At 56.9% G+C, this 27,606-nt stretch overlaps 1 protein-coding gene across 2 annotated transcripts; it reads left to right on the top strand.

The window, feature by feature from the left end:
- The first annotated feature begins 1,083 nt into the window (after positions 1 to 1,083).
- LOC102104417 (diacylglycerol kinase beta) lies at positions 1,084 to 26,032 on the top strand. Of its 2 annotated transcripts, XM_005529498.3 has the most exons (25): positions 1,084 to 1,216; positions 6,132 to 6,388; positions 8,500 to 8,576; positions 9,486 to 9,651; positions 10,354 to 10,593; positions 11,294 to 11,464; positions 11,753 to 11,802; positions 12,373 to 12,447; positions 12,547 to 12,666; positions 13,546 to 13,663; positions 13,955 to 14,043; positions 14,403 to 14,519; positions 14,632 to 14,730; positions 15,112 to 15,225; positions 15,313 to 15,386; positions 15,506 to 15,580; positions 15,669 to 15,754; positions 15,962 to 16,051; positions 16,394 to 16,554; positions 17,518 to 17,582; positions 18,487 to 18,577; positions 21,179 to 21,380; positions 22,491 to 22,611; positions 22,695 to 22,755; positions 23,204 to 26,032. In XM_005529498.3, exons 2-25 carry the CDS (start codon positions 6,322 to 6,324, stop codon positions 23,300 to 23,302), a joined length of 2,628 nt encoding a protein of 875 aa, XP_005529555.1. In that variant the 5' UTR covers positions 1,084 to 1,216; positions 6,132 to 6,321; the 3' UTR covers positions 23,303 to 26,032. The 2 variants fall into 2 exon arrangements, with proteins under 2 accessions (XP_005529555.1, XP_087917171.1); XM_088061045.1 differs by lacking the exon at positions 1,084 to 1,216 and having other exon boundaries at positions 6,320 to 6,388; positions 8,500 to 8,560.
- The last annotated feature ends 1,574 nt before the right edge of the window (positions 26,033 to 27,606 follow it).

Below are 27,606 nucleotides of genomic sequence, written 5' to 3'. Positions count from 1 at the left end.
CTTTTCCAGGCACAGATGACAAGTGCCACCATCAAAAGTTAATGGTTGGACTCAGTCTTTAGAGGTCTTTTCCCACCTAAATTATTCCATGATTCTGTCTTCCCTAAAACTGGTGTGGCTCTGGGGACTCTGGGGAATCCCAGCCAAGAGCCCCAACCCATCTCTCCAGGGTCCCAGCCATAAGAGAGGGAGGGAAAGTGGATCTGGGGCTGGAGAGATCCCCCGTGTAGAGCAGGAACATCATCTAGGACCGGTGCACAGTCAGCTACAGCTGCAGAACCTGCTTCTGCTTCTCTTGAGCAAGTTCAGTCCCAGCTGTCAGTCCCCTTCTCCTGCTTTTTTTTGAAGCTGGAGAACTACGTGCATGGATCACGTCTCTAATTAATATAAATATAGCGAAACATAAATAATAGACATGCCTGAAATAGTGTCACTCCCAAGCAGGCAGGCAGACGCGTCATGGAAAGAAAATAAAAACGCTTTTTATCTGTTTTGGCATTTTTTGTTTGTTTGTTTTCAGTGGTTTGTTCTGTTCCTGAGGAAAGAGCAACCTTTGCTATGGGTGAAACTCTTTGAAACAGAGACATCGAGGTGTAGGGGGAGGGAAGGCCCAAGGAAGAGTAAAATGGGGACCGGGATGGGGACAAGGATGGCATGAAGATATGGATGGGGACAGGGATGGGGACGGGGATGGGGACATGAAAGGGGATTGGAACACGAACGAGAACGCAGATGGGGAAGTGGGAGGGGATGGGGACAGGGATGGGGTTAAGGCTGGGGATGGAGATAGGCACGGGGACAAGGACGGTGAGCGGGGCAGAGTGCGTGGTCATCGGAAAGCGGGGAAAACCCTGCAGCTGTGGGGAGGTGGGAACTCATCATAAATGAGTTTCAGCGTAGAAACACGTCTCCCACCGCCCCCGCAGCGGGCTGCTCCCGCCCCGGTGCTCCCCGGCGCTGCGCCGGGCCCGGGGAGGGGCGGAGGCGCGGTCGGGGCCGCCGGGCTCTTCCTTCCAACTCCTCCTCCTCCTCCTCATCGTCCTCCTCCCGGTGCCGGCGGAGGCGGGCGGAGCGGCGGGGCGGGCCGGGCCCGTTCGCATCCCCCCATCCCCGCCCGGAGCCGCCGGGCTGTGCAGCGCTCCCGGGCACCGCCAGCCCCGGAGCCGCCGGAGCGCTCCGGCCGCTGCCGCCGATGGCACCGCGCTGCCGCCGCCAAGTAAGGGGACAGCGGCGGGGGGGGAACGCGGGGCTGGGCGGGGATGCCTGGGGGTTCACCTCTTCCAGTCAGTGGGAAAACCCCCTCCGATCCACGCGGGATCTCCCGCCCCACGCGCGGGACAGGAGCCCGTCTGCTCCCCTCGGAGTCCGCGATCTTCTCCCGGGCCAGCCCTGACCCCTTCCGCAGCGGGTCGGGGAGCGCTGGGGGCTCTGAAGGACCGGGGCAGCGCTGAGGATGGGGAATCGGGGATCCCAGGAGTGTCTCCACTCCTGAGAAAAGCTTCCCGAAGGGTGGGAAAAGGAGAGGGCAGCATACCCTTGTCCCCAGCGTGAGGAGGATGGCAGGCAGCCCCTAAAGCAGCCCAGGGGGCTACACCGCCTTCCCTGGTGCCTCAGCATGTGTTGGTTCTCAGCCTGGCTATGAAACCACCCGTCCTTTGGCCGGGCAGAACAGCCCAATCCAGCTGTTCCTGTGTGTTGCCAAGCCGGAAAAGCTCGTTAAGTGTCTCTCTAGTTAAGTAAAAATTGCCGGGGTCGTTAGCTTTGGAATACGGGAGGACTGAGGCGCTGCTCGGTGTGGCTGGTCTGTGAAAGGGGGCTGGATGTGACTTGTTGTGCAGGTTGTGTTGGGGAATGAAAGGGAAGAACGCATTTCAAAGCTACCAGGAAGCAGCGCTCCCTCACACAAGGTGTGGTTATAACCCACGGGACCCGTGGCCACAGGGTTCCTGCAGAGACAGAGCCGGGGCTTCCGTCTGACAGGCTGGTGGGTGTCCTGAAGCCCTGGGCTTATAGGTGCGGGGTGGTGGAGGTGAGATGCTGAGGAGGATTCCGGTCCTTGGGATGCAGGGCCAGCATTTGCTTCCCTGTCTGGAAAGGGTTTTTCCGTGGGACAAGGTCTGGTTTGAAAGGGTCTTGCTCTGAAGGTATCCTAGCTCAGATCCAGTCTGCTCCGAACTCAGCCAGCAAAATTATTCTCTAAAAATCCAGCAGGAGTAAGTGAGGAAGTTGTTGGTGTCTCTGGGGTATGAGCCGAGCTCTCCTGGCCCTGGCAGGTGGGCGAGTTCCAAGGGAGGCTGTGCTGGATCCCTGCTGCCACAAGGTTGAGCCAAGCTCTCCCAGCACCCATCTGAGAGTTGGTACAGCCACCCTGGGGCTGGAGGGCTGGCTACAGCCACCCACCTGTCACTGTGTCACTGTGGGGGAGAGCACGGATGCTCCGTGTGGAGATGTCACTGTGTCACTGTGGGGGAGAGCAGGGCATCCCTGTCAGCGCCTTTCATCGCCCTCGTGCCACGAGGGTGCTCAGTATCCTAAGCAAAGTTGGTGGGATGTACCTGGACAGCGTGCCTTGCTCCGTGAGGGTGGGTGGTCAAAGGGTCAGGGGAAATGTCTAGACAGCAACAGGTTTGGAGAATGGAAAAAGCCGAGCCTGAGTGTCCTCTTGGGCTGGCAAAATGCAGGAAAGCGCCTTCTCCTGTTGCTGCAGAAAATAGTTTGAGCGTGACTTGGTTGGGGTTTGTTTGCTGCAGTGGGACAGGAGGGATTTATACTCCACCCACCGCCTCAGGGGCCTCTCCCCATCCAACACAAAAATAGGCTGATCTTTCCAAAAGATGATGGGGGAGGCCTGGAAAATGCCATTCCTGCAGGGACCTGCCCATGCTTCTGCCCCAGGAGATGCTGCACGTGACTGTGGCTTCTGCAGGCCCGGGCAGGGATGCAGGGAAGAGCCCAGCACCCTGCCGTGCTGTGTCCCTCTGCTGCCAGGGAGCCACAGCCTCTGCACGTGTGTGTGTGCACTCAGCAGGAGTGTTGCCTCCTCGTGCCACCTCCTGCAGCTCAAAGAGTTGATGTTTTTCCTTCCCAAAGGGCATCTGAAGCAGAAATCTCCTGCGGGGCATGTGCTGCAGCCCCATCCACGCGTTCCTGTGAAGCCAGTTGAGGCTGGAGGCACCTGGAAGCTGCCAACCCCTTGTCTCTGGTTTTCTGCCCCAGTGTGGACATTTAGGTCCCCATCAGCTGTGGTCCTGGGGGTCTGGGTGGCAGTGGAACAAGCCCTCCCAACCCCACAGTGACCCCCAGAGCACTGTGCTGTAGGATGGAGGAGCTGGGTCCTGACAGGGATGTCCGGCTGGAAAAACAACTCCTCTGCCATCCCATTGCTGCTTCCAGGAGTCCCCCATCCCTGAATACTGCCCACGGACAGCCCTTTCTTAGGGATATTGACGCATTCCACTGCCTGTGGCTTGATCCTGCCACACATCCAGGCTCTGCTTCCCATTGCCCACGGCTAACTCCTGCCTGGCATTTCCCTTCTTGGCGCATTTCAGGCCCTACATGGTTCAGCCCTGGCTCCCACGGAGCTGCACCCATCGATGCTCCCGGCAGCACCTCTGTCCTCACTGCGGCTGGCAGCATGTTCCCTGCAACTTCCCAAGAGCTCCAGCACTGCTTATTCCCTCCAGGAAGGTTTGGGAGGCTCCGAGGTGCCCCCAGTGTCTATCCTTTGCCAGCCTCCCTGAGCCACGCCGGTGCCCAGGCCGGTGCCCAGGCGCACGGCGGGGAAGAGGGGCCGTGTCCCGGTGAGCGCCTTCAGGCAGGGTAACCCGGTGTTATTTGTAACACTAGTAGGGAGCTATTTTTAGCGAGAGGCAAATTTGATTTAATAGAACATAATTTGCCGCTGACAATTCAGAGGGCGGCCAAACAAGGAGCAGCTGGATTCCTGAGGAGGATTTTTCCTGCCCTTCCTGAAATCCGAGGCTGATGTGCCAGAAGTGGCAATTGCTGGGGGAAAGCCCCTTGGGATGGCCCAATTAGCTCTGCTTTGCTTTCCTTTTGGTGCTTTGTGCTGCCCTGTCACCTGCCATTAAAAGAAATGAGGGATATTTTTGTTTCCCTCTCCTCTTGTGAGAGGGCTCAGTTCCCCCAAACTCCTTCAGGGAGCTGGAGCCAGACAAGTCCTCCCCTTTGCCTTTTCTTCTAGCTGGTTTTGTAGTTTCAATCTCTCCTTGGATAAGTTTAGGATAAAAAAGAGGTTCTGATCTGATCCTGGCTTGTTTGCCAGGAAACATGAAGTCTATGTGTGTTCCTGGGAATTTCTTACAGACTGAGTTCTTCTGGACCAGCCTAGGGGGTACTTTGGGACAAACCCATCATCCAGGATAGGAGCAAACACCATGTCCTTGCTTGTGCTTTCATCAAGATGAAGATCCCCACAAAACCAGTGCCAGTGTGGGAAGACATTGGGTAGTTCTTCCTTCGCCGTACCACTGCTGCCTCCAGCCTGTCCCCAGTTGGTGGCATGGGGACAGAGAGCTGCTGGGATGAGCTGGGATAGTCACAGGCTGGAGATGAGTAGTCTTGGGGCTGCAGAGCCCCAGTGAGGGTGGGAAGGTGAGATTTTCCCCAGGATTGTATGTTGGCCCACCATGAGAGCCCTGGGACAGGGCTCCCTGTCCTGGCACTGCCATTGCTCAATCCCTGGGCAGGAACAGTGTCCTGTGGGTTCCCCAAGCCCCACAGCCCTTCAGGCAGCCTCAGAAGCAGCCAAGAAGTCCCATGGAGGGGTGGAACAAGACCCCAGTGACTTTGTTCTCCTGGGGGGAAAGGCCTGAACAGGACTAAGGAGAGCTGTGACATTCAGCTTTAGCAAATGCATAGCCAGGGTTTGTTGGGCTCCTCTCTTGGGGTGCAGTCACTCTTTGCAGCTGGAAAACCCTTTGGCAACCATCTGGGCAGGTGCTCAGCCCTGTGCTGTTTCCTCAGGGGTCACCATCCTCCCCACAGCCACAAAGAGGGTTTGCTCCTTCCTCTGCCAACACCAGGCTTTGCCCCCGGGACCACATCTCGCCCTGGAGCATTTTCAGCAGCTGAACATAAAGCCAAAATAGCATTAGTACAGAAATGTGGGCAAAGTGCTGAGGATGAGGGGTTAAGTGACTGCTCCTGGTGCACCCCCATCATATGTGCATGTCCCTGGAGACTCTGGGTGGGGTTGGTGTGGCACATGGGACCCGATGGCTCCCCAAAATTACTTGTTCATCTTAATCAAAGTTGTTTTTCTGTGAATGGAAAGGTGCAGCTGCCTGGGGGATGTGGGTGCTCCCCAAGCATCATCCCAAGTCCCGTGATCTCTCCCAGCTCATCCTTGCTCTGCTTTCTCCAGTCCATCAGCTCAGCCTGGTGGAAACTGGGAGCCAACATTTAGCAGGGAAACAACCCTAAAATGGAGATCAAACTTCTTGGAGAAAAACCACCTCCTCCAAATGCTGCCCTTTGCTTGATGACCAATTCAGTTAAATGAAAAAATCTAATACATTTTGAAGCCTATTAATGGGTGGGCTGGAGAGGGCCCTTTGGTCAGGGTTTTTCTGTGGCACAGATTTTCCCCTTGCATCCAGTTTTGACTGCAGATTTTCATTTACAATGATTCTCTGGAAGTAAACACCAGCTTTGAAGGTGCAGGAGTAAGCTGGAAGTTTCTACTCTCTTGTATTCCCTGCCTCAGTTTTTGGATCTTTAAATAATCGTGCTCTTCCTTCTGCTCCCCATGCTGGGTTCCCCTGGGAAATGCTGGGGGTGACAAGTTCCCTTCCCTGCCCAAGGTGTTTGCTTGACCTCTGTCAGCCCCATCCTCTGGCCAGTGAGAGCTGTGGGTGCCACCAGGCTGTGGGAGCTTCCCCAGGGACACCAAGCCCTGAGAACGTTCACACTGTGAAGTGCCCTGTGCTCTTCCTTTGTTCCACTGCAGCCCACACACTCTGTTCCCTGGAGCAGGGATGGGAGAGCACCCTGGCACCCCATTTCCAAGTGGGGAAATTTCCACAGACCCCCACTACTGAAGGTGAATGTCCCCATGGCAGCAGGGCCATGTTGTTGACCCCCTCCTCTCTTTCTGTCCCCTCCAGGGAGAAAGGTGCTGACCAGGTGCCCTGAAGCTCTGGGGCTGGCTTCTCACAGGCTCAGCGGTGTGATGCCAGCAGTGGGAGAGCCCCCGGTGACCCTGGCCGTGCCGACGTGACCGAGTGCTCTCTGGGACCTGTGGCACCGAGCCTGGCACGGAGGCAGCGGCTGGTGCCGCGTCCCTGCTGCCTGAAGATGAGTGATGGCACGTGGATCTCGCTCAGCCCCGCCGAGTTTGCCCAGCTCCAGCAGTACACGGACTGTGAGTACCCCGTGCGCCCTTCTGGGACCAGAAGAGCAGATTGAAAAGTCCTGTTGATCTGTGCTGGACTGGTGTCCTGCCTTTCCTTAGTGTCCTCCTGGAAAACCTGGTGATTCCTTAGATTTTGGGTGGAGAGGCTGGAAAAGTCCCTGGCCTCTAACCCCAGCTGTTTGGGGTCCCCATGCCTGCCTGCCCAGAAGGATTTAGCTGAGCTCCGGGGGCCGGACACATGAGCACGGCTCAGTCCGTCTGAAGGCGGCCGGCTCCCACGTTCCTTAGCAGAGTGAAATGCCAACCAGGAAAGCAGACTGGCTTTTCCCAAACACTCGGAGCTGCTCCACAGTGTGCTTTGGGCTGCCAGCCCTCTGCAGTAATTTTCCTTAGTGCTTTTGCAGAGCAATGCTCTGCTGCAGCTCCTGCTGAGAAAAGGAGATTTGCAGCAGCACCAAAGGGGTCCTGGGGCTGGGAGAAGCTGGAGAGAGAGCCTGGGCAAAGGCCAGGGGTCTAAAACCAGGTCCTTGAGGTCCTGAGAGCTGGAGTGTGGGTGTGCTTTTTGATGGAGTTGATGGAGAAGCGGTGCAGCCCATGGAGGTGCTGAGGGCAGGGCAGGGTGAGGCAGGAAAGCCGCAGGATGAAGGGAGAAGGGAGAAGGGAGAAAGGGTGTACAGTGCTGTTCTGCAGAATTGGCACAACCCTGGGGTGAGCAGGCTGGATGGGAGGTGGCTGAGAGGCAAAGGGGACACCGTGAGCTCTCTGAGGCCGTGCTTAGGGACACTGTACATCAAAAGGGTGAGGCTGGGGTTCCTCATGTTCCCCAGTGGGGTCGTGCTCCTCCCCACCAGCCAGAGACCTCAGGCAGGGCAGCAGGCAGAGGTGTGTGTGTGTGCAGTATCTCATCTCTGGAGGATGATGGGCTTTGCTTTCCTGAATCCCAGACCATAAAACACCATCTGTAACGCTGGACTCAGAACACTGATGGCATCTCTGTTTCGTTAATCAAAGTGTGGCCAGCAAGGCTGAAGCCTGGGCAGCTGCCTCCTCCCCTGTAGGATATTCGCTGGGGAACAGGATTTGGGTATCCTGTGAGGAAGGCCAGGATCCCTCTCCTTGAGTGCCCCAGACATCCCAGACAGTTGTGGTCCAGTGCCAAGTTCTGTCCCCAGGAGAGGGCTGGGGGGATCAGAGCCATCACAGCCCCCACGTGGAGAGAGGATTTCACAGTAATTAACAAGGCTGCTGTGTCTGAGAACCTTTTAAATGCACGCACCCAGAGATGTGTGTGAAGTTGAGGGATGAATGTTCACCCACCTTGATCTTTCTTTCTGCTTCTCCCTTTTTTATCTATTTTGAAAGGATGAATGTCCCTCCAGACACTCCAGCCCTAAGGACTCTCAGCCAGGGAAAGTCTTTACCACCTGTGTGGAAGTTTGCATGGACCAATCCAGTGATAGGACAAGAAGGAATGGCCACAAGCTACACTAGGGGAGATTCAGATTGGATATTCAGGCAAATTTCTTCCCCCAAAAGGGTAGTCAAGACGTGAAACAGGCTGTCCAGGGCAGTGGTGAAGTCAGCATCCCTGGAGGTATTTAAAAGCCATGGAGATGTGAGACATTTCTATCTTACTGGTGAACACGATTGTGCTCGTTAATGGTTGGACCTGATGATCTTAGAGAGCTTTTCCAGCCTAAATGATTCCATGATTCTATGAATCCAGTTCTATTTCTCCTTCCTGGCACCTCCTGGAGATACCAGTGGGCAGCCTAAGGCATCCTCTGGGATGGCTGGCCCTGCAGGGGTGTGCTTAGCACACCAGAGCAGCTGGGACTGGAGTGTGCTCCATGCTTTCCTTGCTTTGCTCTGGGTCTGTGTTTATTTTCATGCTGGTAGGAGGAAGTTCTCTATATATGTAAAACTCCCAGGCCAGTTTTCCGTATCTGCCCTGCCCTCTGAATGTGGAAGGGGAAGCAGGGCGTGGGTGACCTCTTCCAGGCACAGAAGGATCCAGAAACTGTATATCCAGCAGATAAACCCCTCTGCACCATCCTGCTGGTGGATGATGAGGGCAGCCTGGTGGGGCCATGCTCAACAGGGCACCTTTGTCTCCCCAGACTCCACCAAGAAGCTCAAGGATGTTCTGGAGGAGTTCAATGGGGACGGCGTCCTCTCGAGGTACAACCCCGAACAGGTACGGCCCTGTGCCCACCACTGTCCCTCTGTGCTGCTGCCAGCCCCCTGCAGGCTCCCCCAGCCCAGCTCCCCCAGCTGGAAGCAGCCAGGAGAAGGCAGGGCTGCCTGCCTGGCCCCCATCTCTCCCCATGGTTTTGCTCCCAGGACTTGATTCCCCGGCCATCCCCGGCCCGTGCCCACCGCATGGCCATCCCACCTCGTCCTGCTGAGAGCTTTTTGGGGCATTGCCTTGCCAGGCAGAATCTGGGAGCAATTTACTCTCCCCCATAAAGCAAATGACTTGGCCAGCATGGGGATGGGACAGCTCTGTGCCCTCTCACTCTCCTCCAAAGAAGGCTGGGATTATATTTTCCAAGCGGTGCTTCCAGAGGCATCTATTAGTGTGCCAGCAGGACAGAGCCTTTCCATGGGGGCTGTAATCAGTAGAATCAAGGCAAAATGAGAAAAATCAATGGGCTGAACACAGCAAGGAGAGGCTCGAAGGTACCCTGTTATTCCAGGGCACCACAGCACCCTCACTCCAGCTGGGGCCACAAAAGCCATTGAGAAGATGTTGTCCTCACACAGTGACAATGCCCAGCAGGGAAGGAGGAGTCACAGAGTCCTCAGGAGGAAGATAGTCCCCATAGGGCTGAGGCTGGGCTGGAAGGTCCCACTGCTCTGCCCTTTCCTGCTGCTCCCCCAGCTGCTGTCCCTGCACTGCTCACCTGGCTCAGCCTCACTGGCCCTGGGGATTTCTGGCCCTGCTGCCTCTGGGTCCCTTTAGGTTACCTCCAGCCATTGGGATTTGGTTTTGGGGAGGGCTCTGCAGCTGATGTACCCAGTGAGGGGGGCCCAGGGCATGAACACTCATGGTGGCCTGGGGCACCTCCATCCTCCTCCTCCTTCTCCTCTGTCCTCTCCCCAGCCCATCGACTACGAGGGCTTCTGCCTCTTCATGAAGACCTACCTGGAGGCAGATGTGCCCGAGGAGCTTTGCCAGCACCTCTTCACTTCCTTCAAGCGTAAGATATGCCAAGCCTCCCCTGAGAGCCAGCACCAGAGCCCCAGTGTGGCACAGCACAGCACCCTCGGTGAGCCAGCCCTGCCACCCAGCCAGGCACGCCACGGGAGTGTGGCACCATGGGCTTGCTCCCACGCTGCTCACAGGAGTGAAGGGTGGGGGGTGGCACCTGGAGGGGGTGGCATCGGGGCCACCCATTTGTCAGATGGGTTCCCAAGCCCTGTGCTGCTCCAGGCAGGGATTTCTCCAGGATGCAGTGGCAGATGCCCTTTAGCCAGAGTCACTCTGTGGCAGCAGCTCCAGGCAGGCTGAGGTGGCCTGTGCCTCTGTCACAGGTACTGGTGTAAGCACTCAGCTGCACCCAGAGCAGGCTGTGTGTGCCAGGCACCCAAGTCTGCCTCCCCCAGCCCTTCCTGGGTGGATTCATGGCTTGTGGAGACATCTGCTGAAAGGACTATAAATTGCAAAGGGAAAGGGAGAACCTCCTCCAGCTCTGGCTGCTGATGAAGGACCACATCCTCCCTGTCTGGTCCTGAGCACTGTGGTGTCCATCATCCAGGGGTGTGAGCACTGCTGGGAGCTCCTGGGCCAGGCAGGAGGGTGTGATGCCCCTCAGGGAGCCCTGGGGCTGGATGCCAGAGTAGAGAGGCGTGGGGCTAGCAGAGGAGACCCAGGGCAAGCACCCAGCCCCAGTTCCTGGAGGAACTTCCTGGAGGAAGGGGCACAGGCACACCCTTGTGTGACGCTGCCCTTGGGCACGTCTGCTTTGCAGGGATCAATGGGAAAACCCTTCGGAGTGCTCTGGGACGACACACCCTGGAGCCCAAGAGCGGCCACAGCAACACAGCTGAGCCACAGCCAGCATCCCTCACCCTGGCATCGATCCCCAATGCCTCCCCCAGCTGGTCCAGATCATCCTCCCAGAAATCCACCACTGGCACCACCTCTGCTCACAACTCCTCAGGCTCTTCCAAGGTCTCCTCTGGGTCTCTGCTCAGCCCTCAGTCACCAGGTGAGCTTGGCTGGGGCTCCACAGGGAGACACAGGCAGTGACAAGTCCTCCCAGTTTCTGCTCAGGTCCCCAGCGTGGTGGCAGTGACCTCCCAAACTTGCTGGGTTCCTGGCATCTCGACACCTTTGCTTGGCCAAACTGAAGCTACCGATCCCATCCCACAGAGCCCCCATCAGTCAATGTCTTAATTACCTGGCAGCATTTTGTAGGGAGGGGGAAATGGGCCCATGAGTCACGGCTGTGCCAGCCCCGAGGAAGGGCCCCTCTGCCAGGACCATCCCTCCTGCTATTAGCACGGCCATCAGCGAGCATGGGCTGTCCTGGCAGCCTGGCAAGCTGCCTTGCTGCCCACTGGGCTTCTCCCTCCTTCTGGGTCGGTGCTTGTTCCCAGCAGGACACGATTCTGTGGGCTCCTACTGCTCACCCCGCCCATAGCTGCAGTGATGGAGGGAGTCTGCACCCCAAGGACTGAGTGGCCTCAGTGTCCTGTGATGGCACCAGCCCCACATCTGCTTCATGCCTCCAGCCCCAAGTGCCCTTTTAATGCCCATTCCTGTGTCCCTTCTGGGTCCCAGCCCTGGCCCTGAGGTGTCACTCGGTCCCACGCCGGATGGGTCCCTGCCCCAGAGTTCCCATGTCCCACCTGGTGACAATTCCTGGTCCAAAGTCATCCCTGTGTGTGGTCTCTCCCTGCCCACAGGCACGAGGGGCGTGGAGAAGAGGTTACCCTTCAGCCTGCGGAAAGGCCCCAGCTCCCTGAAAGCCACCCCACCTCCTCCTCCCACCCCCTTGGCCCAGGTGGTGCACCTGAAGGACATTGTCTGCTACCTGTCCCTGCTGGAGAGGGGACGAGCAGAAGACAAGCTGGAGTGTAAGTGTGACCCTGGGGCCAATGCTGTGTGGAGAGGGGGACCAGGGGCTCAGGGGGCTTTGCCTGAGTGCAGGGCTGGATGCTCCTTGGGAAAATCACCCCTCTTCCCCTTCTGCTCCTGCCTGTGTCTGGCCAAGGGGCCTTGATACTCCACAGTCCTGGGGTCACATCTCACCCTGGCTGAGCCAGCACAGTGCCGCTCCCACCCTGAAGCTCCAGCAGCCTGGAGCACCCCAGGGTGCCCTGGGGCTGGGCCCTAATTATCAGCAGCTTCTCCCTTCCCTCCAGTTATGTTTCGCCTCTATGACACCGATGGAAATGGCCTTCTTGACAGCTCGGTGAGCCTCCCCTCGGGACAGAAATCAGGGGGTGCTCAGAGGGCTGGAAACACTGTTAGGGTGCCCACTGCCCTGGTGAGGTGCTCCAAAAAGGGGCAGGGATATGGGAAGGGAGGAGGAAAGCAGCAGCTGGATTGCAGAGTTGGGGATCACATGCATCCTGCAGGAGCAAGAAAAAAATCCACCCACCAAGAATTGTAGCTCTGCATCAGGTCATGGTATTTCAGGGAAGAAAAGAAATCGTGCACAGCTCCTTCTCCTATTGACGTTTTCTCTTTGTTCTTTGGGTATTGCCCTTGAAACCCATTGCAAATAAAATCTGGTTTATCAGAATAATTTTTCCCAAGGAAAACCCCTTACAGATTTTCTTGCAGATTTTCAGGGTAGAAATTCAGATTTTCTTTTTGCCTGACAAAAGAAGGAGCACCCATTGAGGACTGGGGTGTTCCCATGTGGGTAGGGACTGGGGTAGCCGTAGGCACTTGGGAACGTAGACCTTGGGGTTTTGGGGCTGTGCACTCTGCTCGTGCCTGGAGCTGTCTCTGACATCGGCCACTGCTTTGTGCTTAGGAGCTGGATCGAATCATCAACCAGATGGTGCACGTGGCCGAGTACCTGGAGTGGGACTCCACTGAGCTGAAGCCTGTGAGTGCTGGGGCTGGAGGCAGCTGGGGCAGCTGCAGGGGCTCTCAGCCAGAGCCCTGGCTGGCACCTCTGTGTCACCACATTTTGTCCCTCCCCCAGATCTTGAAGGCTATGATGGAGGAGATCGATTACAACCACGATGGGACTGTGACGCTGGAGGAGTGGATCCGGGGTGGCATGACCACCATCCCCTTGCTGGTCCTTCTGGGGATGGAGACAGTGAGTGTCCCTGCAGGCACCTGCTCCAGCCTATCCACCAGACCACGCACTCCTATGGCACCACACAGCCCCACACTGGCCCCCAGCCCCTGCTGACATCTCCACCCTGCCCCCTTCACCCCCCCAAACATTTCCAAGCTCATTTTTGAGCTGCAGTCACTCTGCCAGCTGCTGTGCCCAAGCAGGCTGGGCTTGCCCCTTGCTATCGCAGCACACCCCAGTTCCATGAACATTTAATCAAAACCTGAGTACCTAAAATGGCATCCCCTCTTGTAGAGTGAGGTTTAAAGAGCAAAGGTGAGCTTGTTGGGACCCCCTTTTTTTCTCTGTCTTGTTTTTTAATCCTTTTGGCCTTCCTTTCTTTTAAGTGCATCCCTGGCCATCAGGTAATAATTTGCAAGGAAAGATGGTTTTGCTTATGGTAACCATGGTTTCCTGGCAGAGGTGGGGTGGGGGACAGGCTTTCTGGCAGAAAAAAAAAAAATCAAGAAAGCAGGGAATTTTAACTGGCTCCTGCAAAGCACTCATGCTTGGCCCCAGATGAAGATGTTTGTGCTTTTGTCACCCCATGGTGGCAGTGGCGGCCCCAAATGTGGAGTCACCTTGCTGTCAGCTGCCAAGATCCTCTCTGTGGCTGGGCGGTGCAAAGGGTCCGTGGGAGGTGGAGCTGGACATGGCCAGGGGGATGAGGTGGCAGGGATGCTCTGGGGAGCACCAAGGGAGAAGGGGAGGAGGGGGAGCCCATGATCCTGCCGGGAGCAAAGTCCCAGAAACACCATGGGGTTTTTAGGGGATGAAAAGTTGATAGAAATGATGGGCTGAGGGGACTCTTGGCAGCAGAGGAGTGACCCCCTGACCCTCCACTCTCCTTCCTTGCAGAACGTGAAAGATGATGGGCAACATGCCTGGAGGCTGAAGCATTTCAAGAAACCCGCCTACTGCAACTTCTGCCGCACCATGCTGCTGGGGGTCCGCAAGCAGGGCCTCTGCTGCTCCTGTGAGTCCTGGACCCTTGCCAGAATGCTGCACTCCCATACTGGTGGCTCCTGCCACGTCCAGTGGTGCCCTGGGGAGGGAGGACTGGTCCCTGTTAGTGCTGAGCCCTGTGGGTGCTGCAGGCTGAGTGGGGAGGGGGCAGCTCCCATGCTGGGGAGTGATGCCCCCTTCTCGGTGTCACTTGGGTTAGTGGTGCCCTGGTAGTGCTGGGGTTACAGCTGGACTCGAGGGTGTGACAGGGCTTTTCAAACCCAAATGATTCTGTGGCTCTATGGTTTTTCTCTCTCACCAGTCTGCAAGTACACGGTCCATGAGAGGTGTGTGTCCAAAGACATTGCTTCCTGCATCAGCACCTATGTCAAATCCAAGAGAAACACAAGTGTGAGTAGGCAGCTGATGCATTTCTGAGCCAGTGGGTGTCCAGGCCCCTTGGTCTCCTGCTCTGCTTCCCTACAGCATCTTCCTTTGAGTTTTACCCCTCACATCCTGGGCAGCAGCTCATGGGCATTCCCAGCATCCAAAGCCTTGTAGGATGCACCCCATCCGCAGTCCCCAGGCACCCACATAACCCCCAGCTCCAAGATTTGCTGTAGCTCTGCGCAGGGGCTCTGCAAAGGGCTGGATTGGATCAGCAGCATCCCTGCAGGACAAGCTTCCAAAATCCTGATGGACACCCTTGGCAGGAGGGAGATGCCTGCGGGTGAGTGGGTGCTGTGCCACAGTGTCCCCGTGCCTTGCAGGTGATGCAGCACACCTGGATCGAGGGCAATTCACCTGCCAAGTGTGACAGGTGTCACAAGAGCATCAAGTGCTACCAGGGCATCACTGGCCTGCACTGTGTCTGGTGCCAAGTCACGGTGAGTACCGGGGCTGGGGCACATCCACAGCACCTGCACGGCCAGCTCTGGGCTCCTGAGCAGGAGAGGGCAGGTGTCCTCTGTTCCACATGCCTACCTCCCACCCCTCCAGCTCCACAACAAGTGTGCCTCCCATGTGAAGCCAGAGTGTGATGGGGGCCCACTGCAGGACCACATCTTGCTCCCATCCTACATCTGCCCAGTTGTCCTGGTAAGTGTCCCTCTTGTCCTGGTAAGTGTCCCTCTTGTCCTGGTAAGTGTCCCCCTTGTCCTGGTAAGTGTCCCCCTTGTCCTGGTAAGTGTCCCTCTTGTCCTGGTAAGTGTCCCTCTTGTCCTGGTAAGTGTCCCCCTTGTCCTGGTAAGTGTCCCCCTTGTCCTGGTAAGTGTCCCTCTTGTCCTGGTAAGTGTCCCCCTTGTCCTGGTAAGTGTCCCCCTTGTCCTGGTAAGTGTCCCCCTTGTCCTGGTAAGTGTCCCCCTCCTCACTGCCAGTGTTAAGGACCCAGCAGGGAATTCCTGAGGCTGCTCTGCCTCCCCTGGCTGCTGGCACTGCCTCTTGGGCAGTGTTGGGCATCCATGCCTTGGTTCCCCAAAGGACAGGCAGTCCCACTGCCGACGGTCGGAGAGTGACTCCCCTGCCAGCACCAGCCCCGAGGACAGCCAGGGCTTCAAGTTCAACTCCACCACAGTGGATGGGCAAGTGCTGCAGGTAGGTTCCTGCACCGGGCTGCAGGTGACCTCTGCCACTGACCTCAGCAGCAGGCAGGAATTCACAGCTGCGTTTTCTGCCCTGCAGATCAGCCCTCAGCCCGGGACACACCCACTCCTCGTGTTTGTGAACCCCAAGAGTGGAGGAAGGCAAGGGGAGAGGTAGGTGGGGTCCTGCCTGGGAACAGCTTCTCCTGGGGCTGGGGGCTGCTGGTCCCTCGGGCATCACTCCTGGTGTGGGAATCACCTTCATGGCATTCCTCAAGTCTGTCTCTTCCCAGGGTCCTGCGGAAGTTTCACTACCTGCTCAACCCACGCCAAGTGTACAGCCTGGACCGCGGCGGGCCCACGCCAGGGTATGGAGTTGCTGCGGGTGATCCTCTGCCCCTTCCCACCGGGCCCTGCTGTCCCACGTCACCCCTTGTCCCTCCTGGCTTTCTCCAGGCTGAACTTCTTTAGGGACACTCCAGATTTCCGTGTGCTGGCCTGCGGAGGGGACGGCACGGTGGGTTGGATCCTGGACTGCATAGGTGAGCAAGGGACAGCTGTGTTCCTGCAGAGCATCATCCACCTTCATCCTTGGTGATCTGCCAGAGATTCCCCATATCCCCCCAGTGACAGTGGGGTGGTGATCCTGCCAGCAGCATCATTCCGGGCTGCTGGTTGAGGAGGGACATGGAGAGGAGCAGGGAATGAGCCTTATCAGCCCCAAACTTCTCTTCTCCCTTGAACTGCAGATAAGGCAAACCTGGTGAAGCACCCACCGGTGGCCATCCTGCCCCTGGGAACGGGCAATGACCTCGCACGGTGCCTGCGCTGGGGAGGAGGTGAGGACAGGCAACATCGCCCAGGGGCTGGCTGGCCTTGGGAACCCTTCAGTGTGACCACCCCCAGGGCAGGGAGGACTCCTGGGGTGCAGTTCAGAGCTCAAGCACCTCTAACTCCTTCCTAAAACTCTAACTCTTAACTCCTTCCAAAAAGAGCAGCCACTGCTTTTTCTCTACAGCCAAGTCCTGCCCAAGCTTTTCCATTTGGAGAGCCCTGCCATTAGCCAAAATCTCTGTCACTGCTGTAAGAATGTGCCATAGCTGCAGCCCCCAAGGGCTTGGCACCTGGCTATGATATGGCTGTGCTCCCCTTGGTCCTCTTTCATCCTCTTTCCCTTCTAGGCTATGAAGGAGGCAACCTGATGAAGGTGCTGAAGGACATAGAGCACAGCACAGAGGTGATGCTGGACCGCTGGCACATAGACATCATCCCTACTGACAGGGAGGCCAATGGAGATCCCATCCCATCCACTATCATCAACAACTACTTCTCCATTGGGGTGGTGAGTCCCATGGGGCAGGAGTTGGTTTCTCCCTTCCTGTTCCTCCTTGCTCACACTCCCAACCTCCCTCCATCTCCTGGACTTTTTTTTTCTGGTTTTATTGTCATTTGTAAAGGCAGCACCAAGGTACATAAGCAGGCATGAGATCTCTATCTTCCCACTGGGAATGTTGCAAGAGCGAGTGTGAAAGGAGCTTGAACAGAATTCAGGGAAGTTTGGGATCCCAAAGACAAGGACACCCCACCTGCCAAGACATCAGCAAAGCCTTGCTTTGGTGTTTGGACCCATGTTCCCCCATGTTTTCCTGGCCTAGAGAGGTTAGGGAGCTTGGGGAGGGTGACAGCCCTGTGCCATGGGGGTTTCTCCCAGTGCTGGGGGTCAGTCCTGAGAGCAGGAGTGTTTTGGGGAAAGCCCTTCTCTTCCCAGGAGCTCACAGCATTTTTGTTCTGTGCCAGGGGTGCCACCATGGCACGGGTCACTCACCTGCAGCACTGCAGGATGCTTCTGGGTTCACAGAGGCTCCTGCTAATGCAGGTGGCATTTGGTGACAGCTTCTAAGTTGGGCTTAAAAACCCCCACTCTGCATAAGCAGAGGTTGTGTTGTTTCAGGAGAGCTGCCATCCTGCCAGGGGAGCTGTCAGGGTGCAGGGTCTTGGGGTGTCCCCAGAACCCCACTGCTCCACTGGTTGCCTTTCCTCCCCTCTCATCATCCCCTCCATGCAGAGCCCCTGTGCTGAGGGAAGGAAGCCAAGTGCACTAATTATGTCTCACCTAACAAGCTTTGGGAAGAGCCTGTCTGAGGGTCCCTCCATCACCTTGGACCTGTCAATGTCATCATCAATGACACCAACATGTAATTGTGCCACAGGGACGAGCATGAAGAGCACGTCACGGGGCACAGGGGGCACAAGGTGGGGATTCTGTTTCTCTGCTGTGCCACTGATGTCTCTGTGCCCCCCACAGGACGCCTCCATCGCCCACCGCTTTCACATCATGCGAGAAAAACACCCTGAGAAATTCAACAGCAGGTGAGGGCTTCCCAAGGGCCCCCCAAGAACTGGGTGTGGGGGACTCCCTGCCACTGCTGTGCATCACACCAGGAGGGTTTGGTGTTTGGCCAACCTTAGGGGACAGGCAGGGCACAAACCTGGTGTGGTGGGGGTCCAGGACCAGGTATGGTGGGGATTTGGGAGGCTTCTTCAAGTCCCGTGTGGTGCGTCAGGCTGCTCCAACTTGGCCACACACCCAGTTAGGTTCATTCATGCTTTATAATTAGTATGGAATTCCAGGACGGGCAGGAGCAGGCCAGGCAGGGAGGGCAGGGCAGACAGCAGGTCGCAGCTCGTTCCCACTGTGCTCAGGATGAATGGAAATGGCAGCAGGAGCTGTGGCCTGTGACCCTCATCCCCAGGTTTAGAAATACCTGCTAGAAAAATCCCTGAGTGGGCCAGAGTGTCTGGCTCTGCCCTCAAGCTCAGCTCCTCTTGGCTTCCAGCCTCTCACAGCTTACAGCTCCCCCTCAAAGCCTGGCTCAGCAGCTGATGCAGGGAATGTGCTGTGGTCAGGGGCTGCTTAGCAGGGTGCTGGGAGGCTGCTGAGGTGTGAAACATCGCCTCCATAGGGTGCCCTGTCTCTTTACAGCTCATCCCATGCCTGGGGAGCACCCAGCACCCCCATCCTCTTCCTCTGATGGGTGTTGGAGCCAGGTCTGTTTGAGCAGACAGCCCCCCAACCCCCAGACACGCCCCTGTCCCACCACACAGCTCCCTAGGGCCAGGATGCCCATGGTCCCTCTCCACAATGGCTTGTGCCTCATCCATGTCTCGTGTCCCCATCACAGCAGCTCCAGACAGTCTCTGGCAGCCCATCCTGCTGCTGACTGGGGCAAGAGGCTGTGTCCAAGGGGGACACTGACACGTCTCTGTACCCCAGGATGAAGAACAAGCTGTGGTACTTCGAGTTCGGGACATCAGAGACCTTTGCAGCCACCTGCAAGAAGCTTCATGACTATGTTGAGGTTGAGGTGGGTTTCCTGGGATGGTCCCTGGCTCTAGCCATGGCACAAAGGCTTTCTGGAGCCGCTGCCCATGGATCCCTCAGCTGTCTGAGGGAGAGGGTGCCACCACATGGCTGTGACCCCTCACGGTGGCAGGAGGTCATGGTGGCCCCTACTCCACCACACGGCGCTTGCTACAAAGCCAGCCAGCTGTGGGCAGAAGAATAACCCTGTATTCCACACCTCCAGCTGCATTTGAGAGCATGCCTGGAACATTGTCCCTGTAAATTCTGCCCTCATTGGATGACATGGAAACAGCCTTTAATTAGAGCTGGGAGGAGGGCCCGTGGTTGCTAAGAGCGCTGTCACTTCTCTGCGCTGGGGATTTGGGCTGTAAACTTCCGTCTCTCCCTATTTCTGGATAATCCACCCTTTCATAACTTAGGCTGGAGGGTGAGGGGAGAAAAGAGCACTTGCTGCAAGAGGTGGTGGGAGTCGGAGCAGGTGGTGGGTGCAGGGTGCTGGTGCTGGGCAGGGAGCAGAGCTGGCCCTGCAGAGGGATTTTGATTCCTGTTTCTATACAGGGAGTTTCTTCCCTTCCCAAAGGTTGGAGTGGGTAGCTGCACCCTTGGAAACTTGTGGGAAGGGGCAGGACCAGCATCACAACCATCTCACCTCCTTCCCCATCGGTGCAGCAGTGTCCCAGGGTGGATAAAAGTCCATGTTTGTGGAACTGAATGCTGCTGGAGATGGGCATGAGGTGTCCCCCGTTCCTTCTCAGGGTGCTCCCCACCAAGCGTGTGTCCCCACCAGCTGAGCCCAGTGCCAAGAAAGCGTTAATCCAGCAGCATTTGAAGTTGAAAGCAGCCGCCTGTCGTCCCTCCAGCTCCCAGGCAACTGTCAGCCTTGCAGAGAAATAGCAGTTTTGTTTTGGAAATTGGCACTCGTTCCCCTTACAACTCCTGGAAATGAATTTGCTTTTTCCCCCAGCTGCAAATTTCTCCTTCCAGCCTCTCTGCCAGCACGCTGTCAGCTGCCCCTGCTCAAAGGGCCCATTGTAGCTCCCTGGCATGGACTGGGGAGGGCTCTGGGGGGAGAATGGCTCCTGCCCGCGGCTGTGGGCAGGCGTGGGCGGCTGTGGGCAGGAACGGGCTCCTGCAGCATCCCAGCATCCTGCACTCCTGGCAGCCAGCTCACTCCCATCCCACCGTGGCTGGCTTGGCACCCACTGCCTCGCTGGCAGGTGGGAAAGGTGCCTGTGTTGGGGATGATGCTTGAGGTGTGTTGTCCATCCCACAAGGAATCAGAGCCCTCTGGCTTGGTATCACTGCTCAGAGCATTAAGGTCTTTTCTCTCCCCACAAATCACAATATCATTAAGGCGTATTGAGAACGAAAGGATTAACATCCTTTCCAAGCCTTGGAGAGACAGCTCTTCCCTCCCAAACCAGAAGATTCCTGCTTTTTTGCTTTCAATGTGAGGCTAAAAATAAGATCTCGCAGCACCAGGGAGGCAGAAAGGATCTGACACACTGAGGCGTTCGCTCGTGTGAGCGCCCAGCTCCGCATATCCGGGCTTGGTGTCCTCAGCACAGACCGAGGTGGGGGGGGGGTAAAAACAAGCTCTAGACCTTTGTTAAAGGAAAACAACCAGAACTGGAGCAACAGAAGGGGCTTATTAGCCCATTTCATTCCTCTCAGCACAAGAAGCGAGGGCAGAGATGCTTTTGCATCACCAAAATGCAAGGAAAAGGCTGTGCTGGGATTTGCTGAAGCACAGAGTGGCAAGTAAAGAGCAGATGCCTCAAGGAAAATAGGAATGCTATATAGAAATTCAAGTTGGGTGGAAAAGTGGCTGCTTTCACCAGATGTATTTAGGAAGGAGATCCATGTCTGGGTAGCGTGAGAAGATCTGAAGTTAAGAAATCCATTTCCATGGCTGTTGCTTTCAATCCTGTGGGAAAGCTGCAGGCAATGGATATTTTAACTTTTACAGGGAATTTTCAGCTGAGACAGTCCTGCTGCATGACAGCAAAGCTTGGGATGCCAGTTCTGTGTGCTGCACTGTGGTTTGCTCTCCAAAACCCAACATTTTTCCCTTTAACACCTTCCCCTAACTTCCTTCCAGCCTTATTTCTAGTTTCCAAATGGCACTTGAAGACAAACTGCTTTGAGCTACTTTTTGGGCAGCCAAACTTTCCAGTCCTTTGGAGTCAGTCTGGATAAGGACAGAGGGGAAAGCAGGTGTTGGAGCTCCTTGGGTGGAAGTTGCTTTAGGGTCAAGGTGATGTTGCCTCCCTTTTTGGGTCACAGCACAGAGTCTAGCCAAGGTTTTATGTGGTCCCCCAGGAATTTGCTTTTTTGAAACTGCCATTTTGGACCTGTAGTAAAAGTCCTATGGAAACAGAGGGGAGAGAGCAGCACAAGGAGCACCAAGGAGTTGACAACAGCTCTGGGAAAGCAAAGTGGGAGGGTATTTGCATCTCCAGCCACTCTGGAGCTGCCCGTGCCCCCTGGAGACCATCCAGCGTCACTCTGTGCTCAGGGACCCGCACTGCTTTGGTGGGGAGACGAGGGGAGCTCCGTGTGGTGGGCACAGCCCCCCTGACACCGCCCCTGTGCCTGGCAGTGTGACGGGACCCTGCTAGACCTGAGCACCACATCCCTGGAGGGCATCGCCGTCCTCAACATCCCCAGCATGTACGGGGGCTCCAACCTGTGGGGCGAGACCAAGAAGCAGCGTGGGTACAACCGGCTGGGCAAGAAGGCGCCGGAGAAGCCGCTCGGCACAGTGGTCACCGACGCCAAGGAGCTGAAGTTCTGTGTGCAGGGTGAGCAGAGGGCAATGGGAGAGTGCAGGGTCAGCACGGGGCTGGGCACTCACCAGCTCTGCAAGCAACAGCACTGGAGGGGTTGTTATCAGCTCTGTGTCTTTTGGTGTGCCGGGGTGAGCCCACAGTACGGCAGAGGAAGAGCTGGAACCCAACCACAGAGCTGGCACCAAGGGCTTTTGTAAGGACCTTCCCAGGCTCCAGCACAGCGCTGCCAGGCTGGGTGTGGGGTTTGGGAGCAGCAGGACCCACGCTGAGCCCAGCTGGTACCTCACACCCACTGGTGGGGACAGCCCAAAGTGCTGGCAGCGTTCCCCAGTGGGGAGTAGCGGGGTAGAAAGCAGCCAGCAAAATACGCCGGGTGCCTGGGTGTTTCACCCACCACCTCCCACGGCCTGGGGCTGGGTGGGAATCAGCCCCCTGTGATGTGGCTGCCAGAACAGCAGTGTCACATCCCAGATTGTCACTATCTGTCCCTTGCTGTGTGAGCCAGTGGCAGCAGGCAGTGGGGAGAGGGCTGGAGTGCCAGGCAGTCCCAAAGGGGCTGCAGGGGACAGCAGGGTTGGTACCCTGGGGACATCCCCACTCGTGGTAAGAGGGGTAAGAGGGCATGGGAGGCTCAGAGGATTTCTCAGAGGTAGCAGGGGGTGTATGTGAGAGGGGACCCTGAAGCAGAGAGCTGTGCCATTGTCAGGTGTCCTCGCTGGTGGCCCAGAAGAGCAGGATGTGCTGTGAAAAAGGCAATACCCTGGGATTTGACCAGATATTCTGCCACATGTGCTGGCCTCTGGGGAGCTGCAGCACGCCAGGGTCCCAGGCAAGGGGTGTCATCATTTCATACACTGCAAACAAACAGTCCAAGGGCTGGTGGGGATCTGCTGCTGGCACCGTGTAGGTGCTGTTTCAGACCAGGAGTACTTTTGCTCCTTGGATAGCAGCATTGCCCAGCGCTGGAAACACACAGCTTGGTGGTCTTGGGACACCAGGATAAATCCCCTCTGGATAAATCTGCTCAGGACAGACAGCAGCCCTGTGTGCTGACCCTGAGGTTTCAAATGGGAGCAGAAGGCAGGGGGATGGGGGACCAGCTCAGATCCCTCTCTCTTGCAGACCTCAGCGACCATCTCCTGGAGGTGGTGGGGCTGGAAGGCGCCATGGAAATGGGGCAGATCTACACGGGGCTGAAGAGTGCAGGGAAGAGACTGGCCCAGTGTTCCTCTGTCATCATCAGGTATTTGTCCCCTTCACAGCTGAGTGCCCGACCAGCAGCAAAACCTGACACCTGTGTCACCTTCTCTTCTCCGTGCCTTGCAGGACGTCCAAGCTGCTGCCCATGCAGGTGGATGGGGAACCCTGGATGCAGCCATCCTGCACCGTGAGTGCCCAGGGAGGGGGCAGGAAGCTGGGCTGGGGCTGGCAGGATGTCGGGATGGGGCAGCAGGGGCTGGCAGCACAGCAGGGTGGGACAGCCTTGGCTCCTGGTGGCAAAGGAGGAGCTGTGCTCGCTGGTGGGTGGCCACAGAGCCCCACCAGCTGTGCCTCTGTGCCTGTGAGGGCCCTGGAGTCATGACATGCCCATTTCTTGATGGGTGGGCATGGCAGCATTCCCCCAGGGGGAGCTGCAGGAGAGTCTCCTGCCATTTCTCCTCTTGCACAAAGGAGAAATCCTCTTCCCATCCCAGCACTACCTGGCCATGATTCCAGAGCTCTTCACCCTGGTGCTCCCAGCTCCACGGGGTCACTCCTGAGGGTCCTGGGGCTGGAGGGTGCCTGGGAGGGCTCAGGACCCTCTTACTTAGCTGGGTTCTTCTACTTCTTTTTAGGTCAAAATTACACATAAAAGCCAGGTGCCCATGCTGCTGGGGCCCCCCCAGAAGAGCAGCTTCTTTTTCCTGAGGAGGAGAAACCGAGCTCGGGATTAAAGCATCATCCCAGGATCCACAACCTGGAGGCACTCAGCATCCCAGCTACCTGCCTGATGCAGGGGTCCCCAAATCCCCATCCTGTGGTGGGGACACAAACTCCCTCCCCCTCCATGCCCAGTGGGGATTATTTATCCTGGGAAGGTCTTGCAGGCTCCTTCCTGATCACCAGAAGCATCCTCTCAAGTTGGGATGGAAGAAGGGGGAGAAGGGAGGCTGGCATGCCGTGAGCACATTTGCTGGAGCAGCACTAGGACTGGGAATTTTTTTCCCCCTTTATTTAAATACCCTCCAGCCAAGGTGCCAGTGAATGTGCTCCTGAGGCAGCGCTAAGCTCCACTTATTTATTTATCATTCCCTTGAAGACCACTTGATGACTCACTGCACTGGTTTTCTGTCCCCCAATCCTTGCAATGGGAGCAATTATTTATTTCCTTAGCCTAGAGAAGCCATCTCAGCCACTCACCTCTGTACTGTGAGGTTCAAGAGAGATGCAAAGAACCACTGCTGCCAGCCCAGTGAGCCACGAGGTGTGGGACAGGCTGGGGACAGACAGTGCACAGGGACAAGCGTGGGGTGGATGGGAGGAGACTGTGTTTTTACAGGGAAAGGGGAAAAAAAAAAGGGATTTTGGGGGGAGCAGCCCAAGCTCTGGGCTTTGTGTTCATATTTATGTATTTATTTAGCAAACTTTAGACAAAAAAGGGACTCTGGAGGTCACCTTTTTAAGAGCCCAGGTTGGACACAGACATCACCTCCCTTCTCTGCTGGCTGTCTTCCATGACACCTCCTTCCACATGGACTTTTCCTCTCTCCTAAAGCCTGCCAGCCTGTGCTGGGGGCTGGAGACCCTGGGGACAGACATCCAGAAGCTTTTCTCACTTGGAAGTGTCCCCAGCAATTTTACACATCTCCTGAGGTGCTCTGCCAGGCTGGTGCTCTCCCTGTGTGATAGCTGCTGCTTCTGACGCTCCTGGGCTACAGGGAGTGACTGCACCTCGGTTTCTGTATGGCCAGCTCTCCCCACAACCCTCTCCAAATCCAAGGAGCCTCACAGAATCTGTTGTCTGCATGGCTGCTGGAGCCCACGGGGATGCACAGGTTTTGGTGGCATGGATGGACATATGGGGGGGATGCAGCTTCTCTCCAGAATGCACAGGGACCAGAAAACAGATGAATGCATGGAGTTTCTGATGGTCTGAATGTATTCCCAGGAGCCAGGAGTTGGCAAGACTGGCCCATGGGAAGCACTGCTGGTTGCTTCTGCAGTCACCCCCTGCCTCCAGCAGTGGGCCTGCATGCAGGATACCACCACACCCTGAATCAGCCCCCGCTCCCAGGCAGCTCCCTTGGGGCTAGTGGAGGCTCCTCTGCTGCTGGGAGCAGACTGGGAGTGGGATGTGCCCCATGGATGTCACCACAGGCAGGGAAACTGTTGCTTGCCCACTGTGTCCTTGCCACAGGGCTGGGACAAGTCGCCCTTTCCTCCCCAGTTTCCCAGAGCCCATCCAGTCCCTCCTGATGCTGCAGGTCCCCATTCAATAGCATTCCCCTGGCAGAGGGTGCTGCCATCACTGTTCCAGAGTGAACAGTGAGCTGGAAGGGAACTGTTTGTGACCTGTGTACACAGGCACACACCACCAGCAGGGCATAAATCCACCCTCCTCCTCCTCCTCTTCCTCCTCCTCCTCCTCTTGTCCCCTAAGGTGTCCCCCAACAAACCCCAGGTCCCATGAACCAGCTGCCTCAATTTCCCCAGTTCATTGCCAATGGCAGCAGTGCCTCACAGCCCCACACTCAGGGAGGGTGGAAAAACCACCTCTGCCATCTCCAGAGCTTTGCCAGCAGGAGGGTGACAGGTTTGTTCCGTGGGATGGCAGCACACGAGGTCAACAGGTTTGGTTCCATTTCCCTGCCCACTCAGCCTCAACCCAGGGTTTTATCTCAGAGCCTGCATGGGATCAGCAGTGGTTTTCCTGCTCCTTGCCCCCGTCACAGTTTGCTGAGCTCTGGGCAAAGAGCAGCACTGGGGTCTCTGCTGTGGTTTGCTGTCAGTGGTGGTGGAGCCAGGGGAGGAGGAGGGCATTGTGTCTGTGCCTGCATCTTTGGGTCTGGCAGTGCCAGAGCAGCTGAAATCCAGGGGTGAACACTCAGCCACGTCCTGCAGGGCACAGGGAGCCCAGGGCCACTGCTCTGGGCCAGTGGGATAGTGATGGACCAGCACCATGCTGCCAGGGTCCAACCCAGACTGATGGCCAGGGGGATGATCTCTGCCACCTGTGCCAGGGGACCCAGCTCCAATCTGCTCCCACACTGCCAAAGGCATGGCTCAACAGGCCTGCCAGCTCCTGACCTCCTTTGTCTGATGGTGCAAAGGTTCCGAGCCCAAGAGGGACCCACAGAAGCTGGGACTTCAGCCCAGCTGTCCCTGGCTCCAGGCAGGAATAAGCCATGCAGCTGAGGGGCACTCAAGGCCTTGATCCCCCTCATTCCCCAGTGTCTCCCAGTTCATCCCAAGTGCGTGGGATGGAACCAAATCCCCAAACAAGCCCTTAGGCACTGGACCCCTGAAAGCTGGGGAATCCCAGTGCCCATGGGAGCCTCAGCCCGCTCCTCCCTCTGTGTGTGTAGCTGTGGTTGCCTGCATGGAATGGTGTCCGTAGCGTAGCACGTGTTGCCGTGTACACCTGGACCGCCGTGAGCTTGCCTCCAATAAAGATGCTAATTAACTCCTGGGGTGCATGGGGGTGATTCTTGGCCACGTGTGGCATCCCCACCCATGAGGACTAAAAGAGGTGGTGCCCACTCCAGGATGCTGGGGCTGAAGGGGTGCTGGCAGCAGCAGCACAATGGAGCGGTGTTCAGTGGGAGCTGCATCAGGCTAAATTTGGAGCCTGCATTTTTTATTTTTTTTTTCTCTCTTTCTTTTTGTTTTTTTCATCAGTGAGGTCTAAATTTAGCAGGCACCGGTCACCGTCTCCCCCTCCCAGCCCTGGCTCTCCAGGGGTTTTGGTTCTTCCTGTCATCTCCCAGCAGCCTGTCCTGTGGCCGCACTGAGCCTCATCACCTCTCTGTGTCCCCGGGGTGCTGAGCAGCCCCCAGACGGTGCAGACCTGCAGCTGACCCTGGTTGTCCATTGTGCCCCCCCAGCTCTGCAGTGACCCCCCCCATCCCCCCCGTCCGCTGTGCTCCCCGGCCCGCGTTTTGCACCCACCCGCCCATGTGTCACCTGCTAATTTTACCTGCGGTGATTTAATCCCGGCTGCCTTTGTGCAGAGGGGAAGTGAGAGCTCGAGTACCCGCAGAGCCCTCCGGGCTTTGAGCAGCAAGGACACCCCGTGCCCCCTGTGCTTCCTGCCCCCAGCACGAGGGGTATCCCGGCCCCCCCCATCATTCCACCCGGGACACGATCCAGATGAGCTACCTGCCATGCCCTGGGGGTGGAGGTGGTCCTGGAGGACTCTGACAGCTCCTTAGGAACCTAGCATGGACAGAGGAGTTCGTACCAGCAGCCCAAAGACATGCTGGGCAGCTCGCCTAGGAAACTGACAAACCTGAGGATTTCAAGCTGGCCAGGACATCTCTGTACCGACAGGCTTCCTAATCCCTGGGCAGCTTCCCAGGATCCAAGCAGAAGGTTCCTCTCCTTCCTGAACTGAGATGTGCAGTATATAACCAAACACCTTGTTTTTGCCTTCCCGGCAATAACTTCCTAGTGTCTCTCCACAACAATGTGAGGCCTCCACACAGCCCATTTGTTTTGTGCAAACTGCTGTGTCCTCCCTGAGCAGCCACTGCCAGGTCCCCATGGCAGGTCTCACCACTTTGTTACAGGTAGGGAAACTGAGGCACTTAGCAGGGAAATGAAGCAGTTGGGGAGCCTGGCAGGCACCCAGCAGCACCATTGTGCCCTAAATTCATTCCCAAACCTCTGGGATGTTTGGTGTCCAAGGGTGTGCGTGCATGAATCTGCTTGGAGGGATATGTGGCCCCAAAGCCCTTGTAGGTGGGAACTATTTTTCCCATTCCCCTTTTTAAAGGCAACCCTGGCTCCAGGGTGCCTGCAGGGGAAGGCTGCCAAAATCAGTGCTCAGGCACGGGTTAACCCTGGGCTTGCAGGGGGTCTCGTGTGACGCTGCCCTGCCTGTGTGAAACCACCTCGCAAGAAAGCAGAGGGGACCCCACGGCCTGTGAGGCCCAAGGTCCGTATGATCCGCACGGCTTGCTGTGTGGCAGGTTCTTGAGCACGTCGTGCGTAGACCCGGTCCTTGCTCGCCACCCTGGACTCGGATCCGAGGGTTGTT

This window comes from Pseudopodoces humilis, chromosome 11, assembly GCF_049639895.1.
Source record: "Pseudopodoces humilis isolate 2021_Gansu_Grassland_sample_001 chromosome 11, ASM4963989v1, whole genome shotgun sequence".
Lineage (NCBI taxonomy): Eukaryota > Metazoa > Chordata > Aves > Passeriformes > Paridae > Pseudopodoces > Pseudopodoces humilis.
This window is presented reverse-complemented; position numbering and strand designations above follow the sequence as displayed.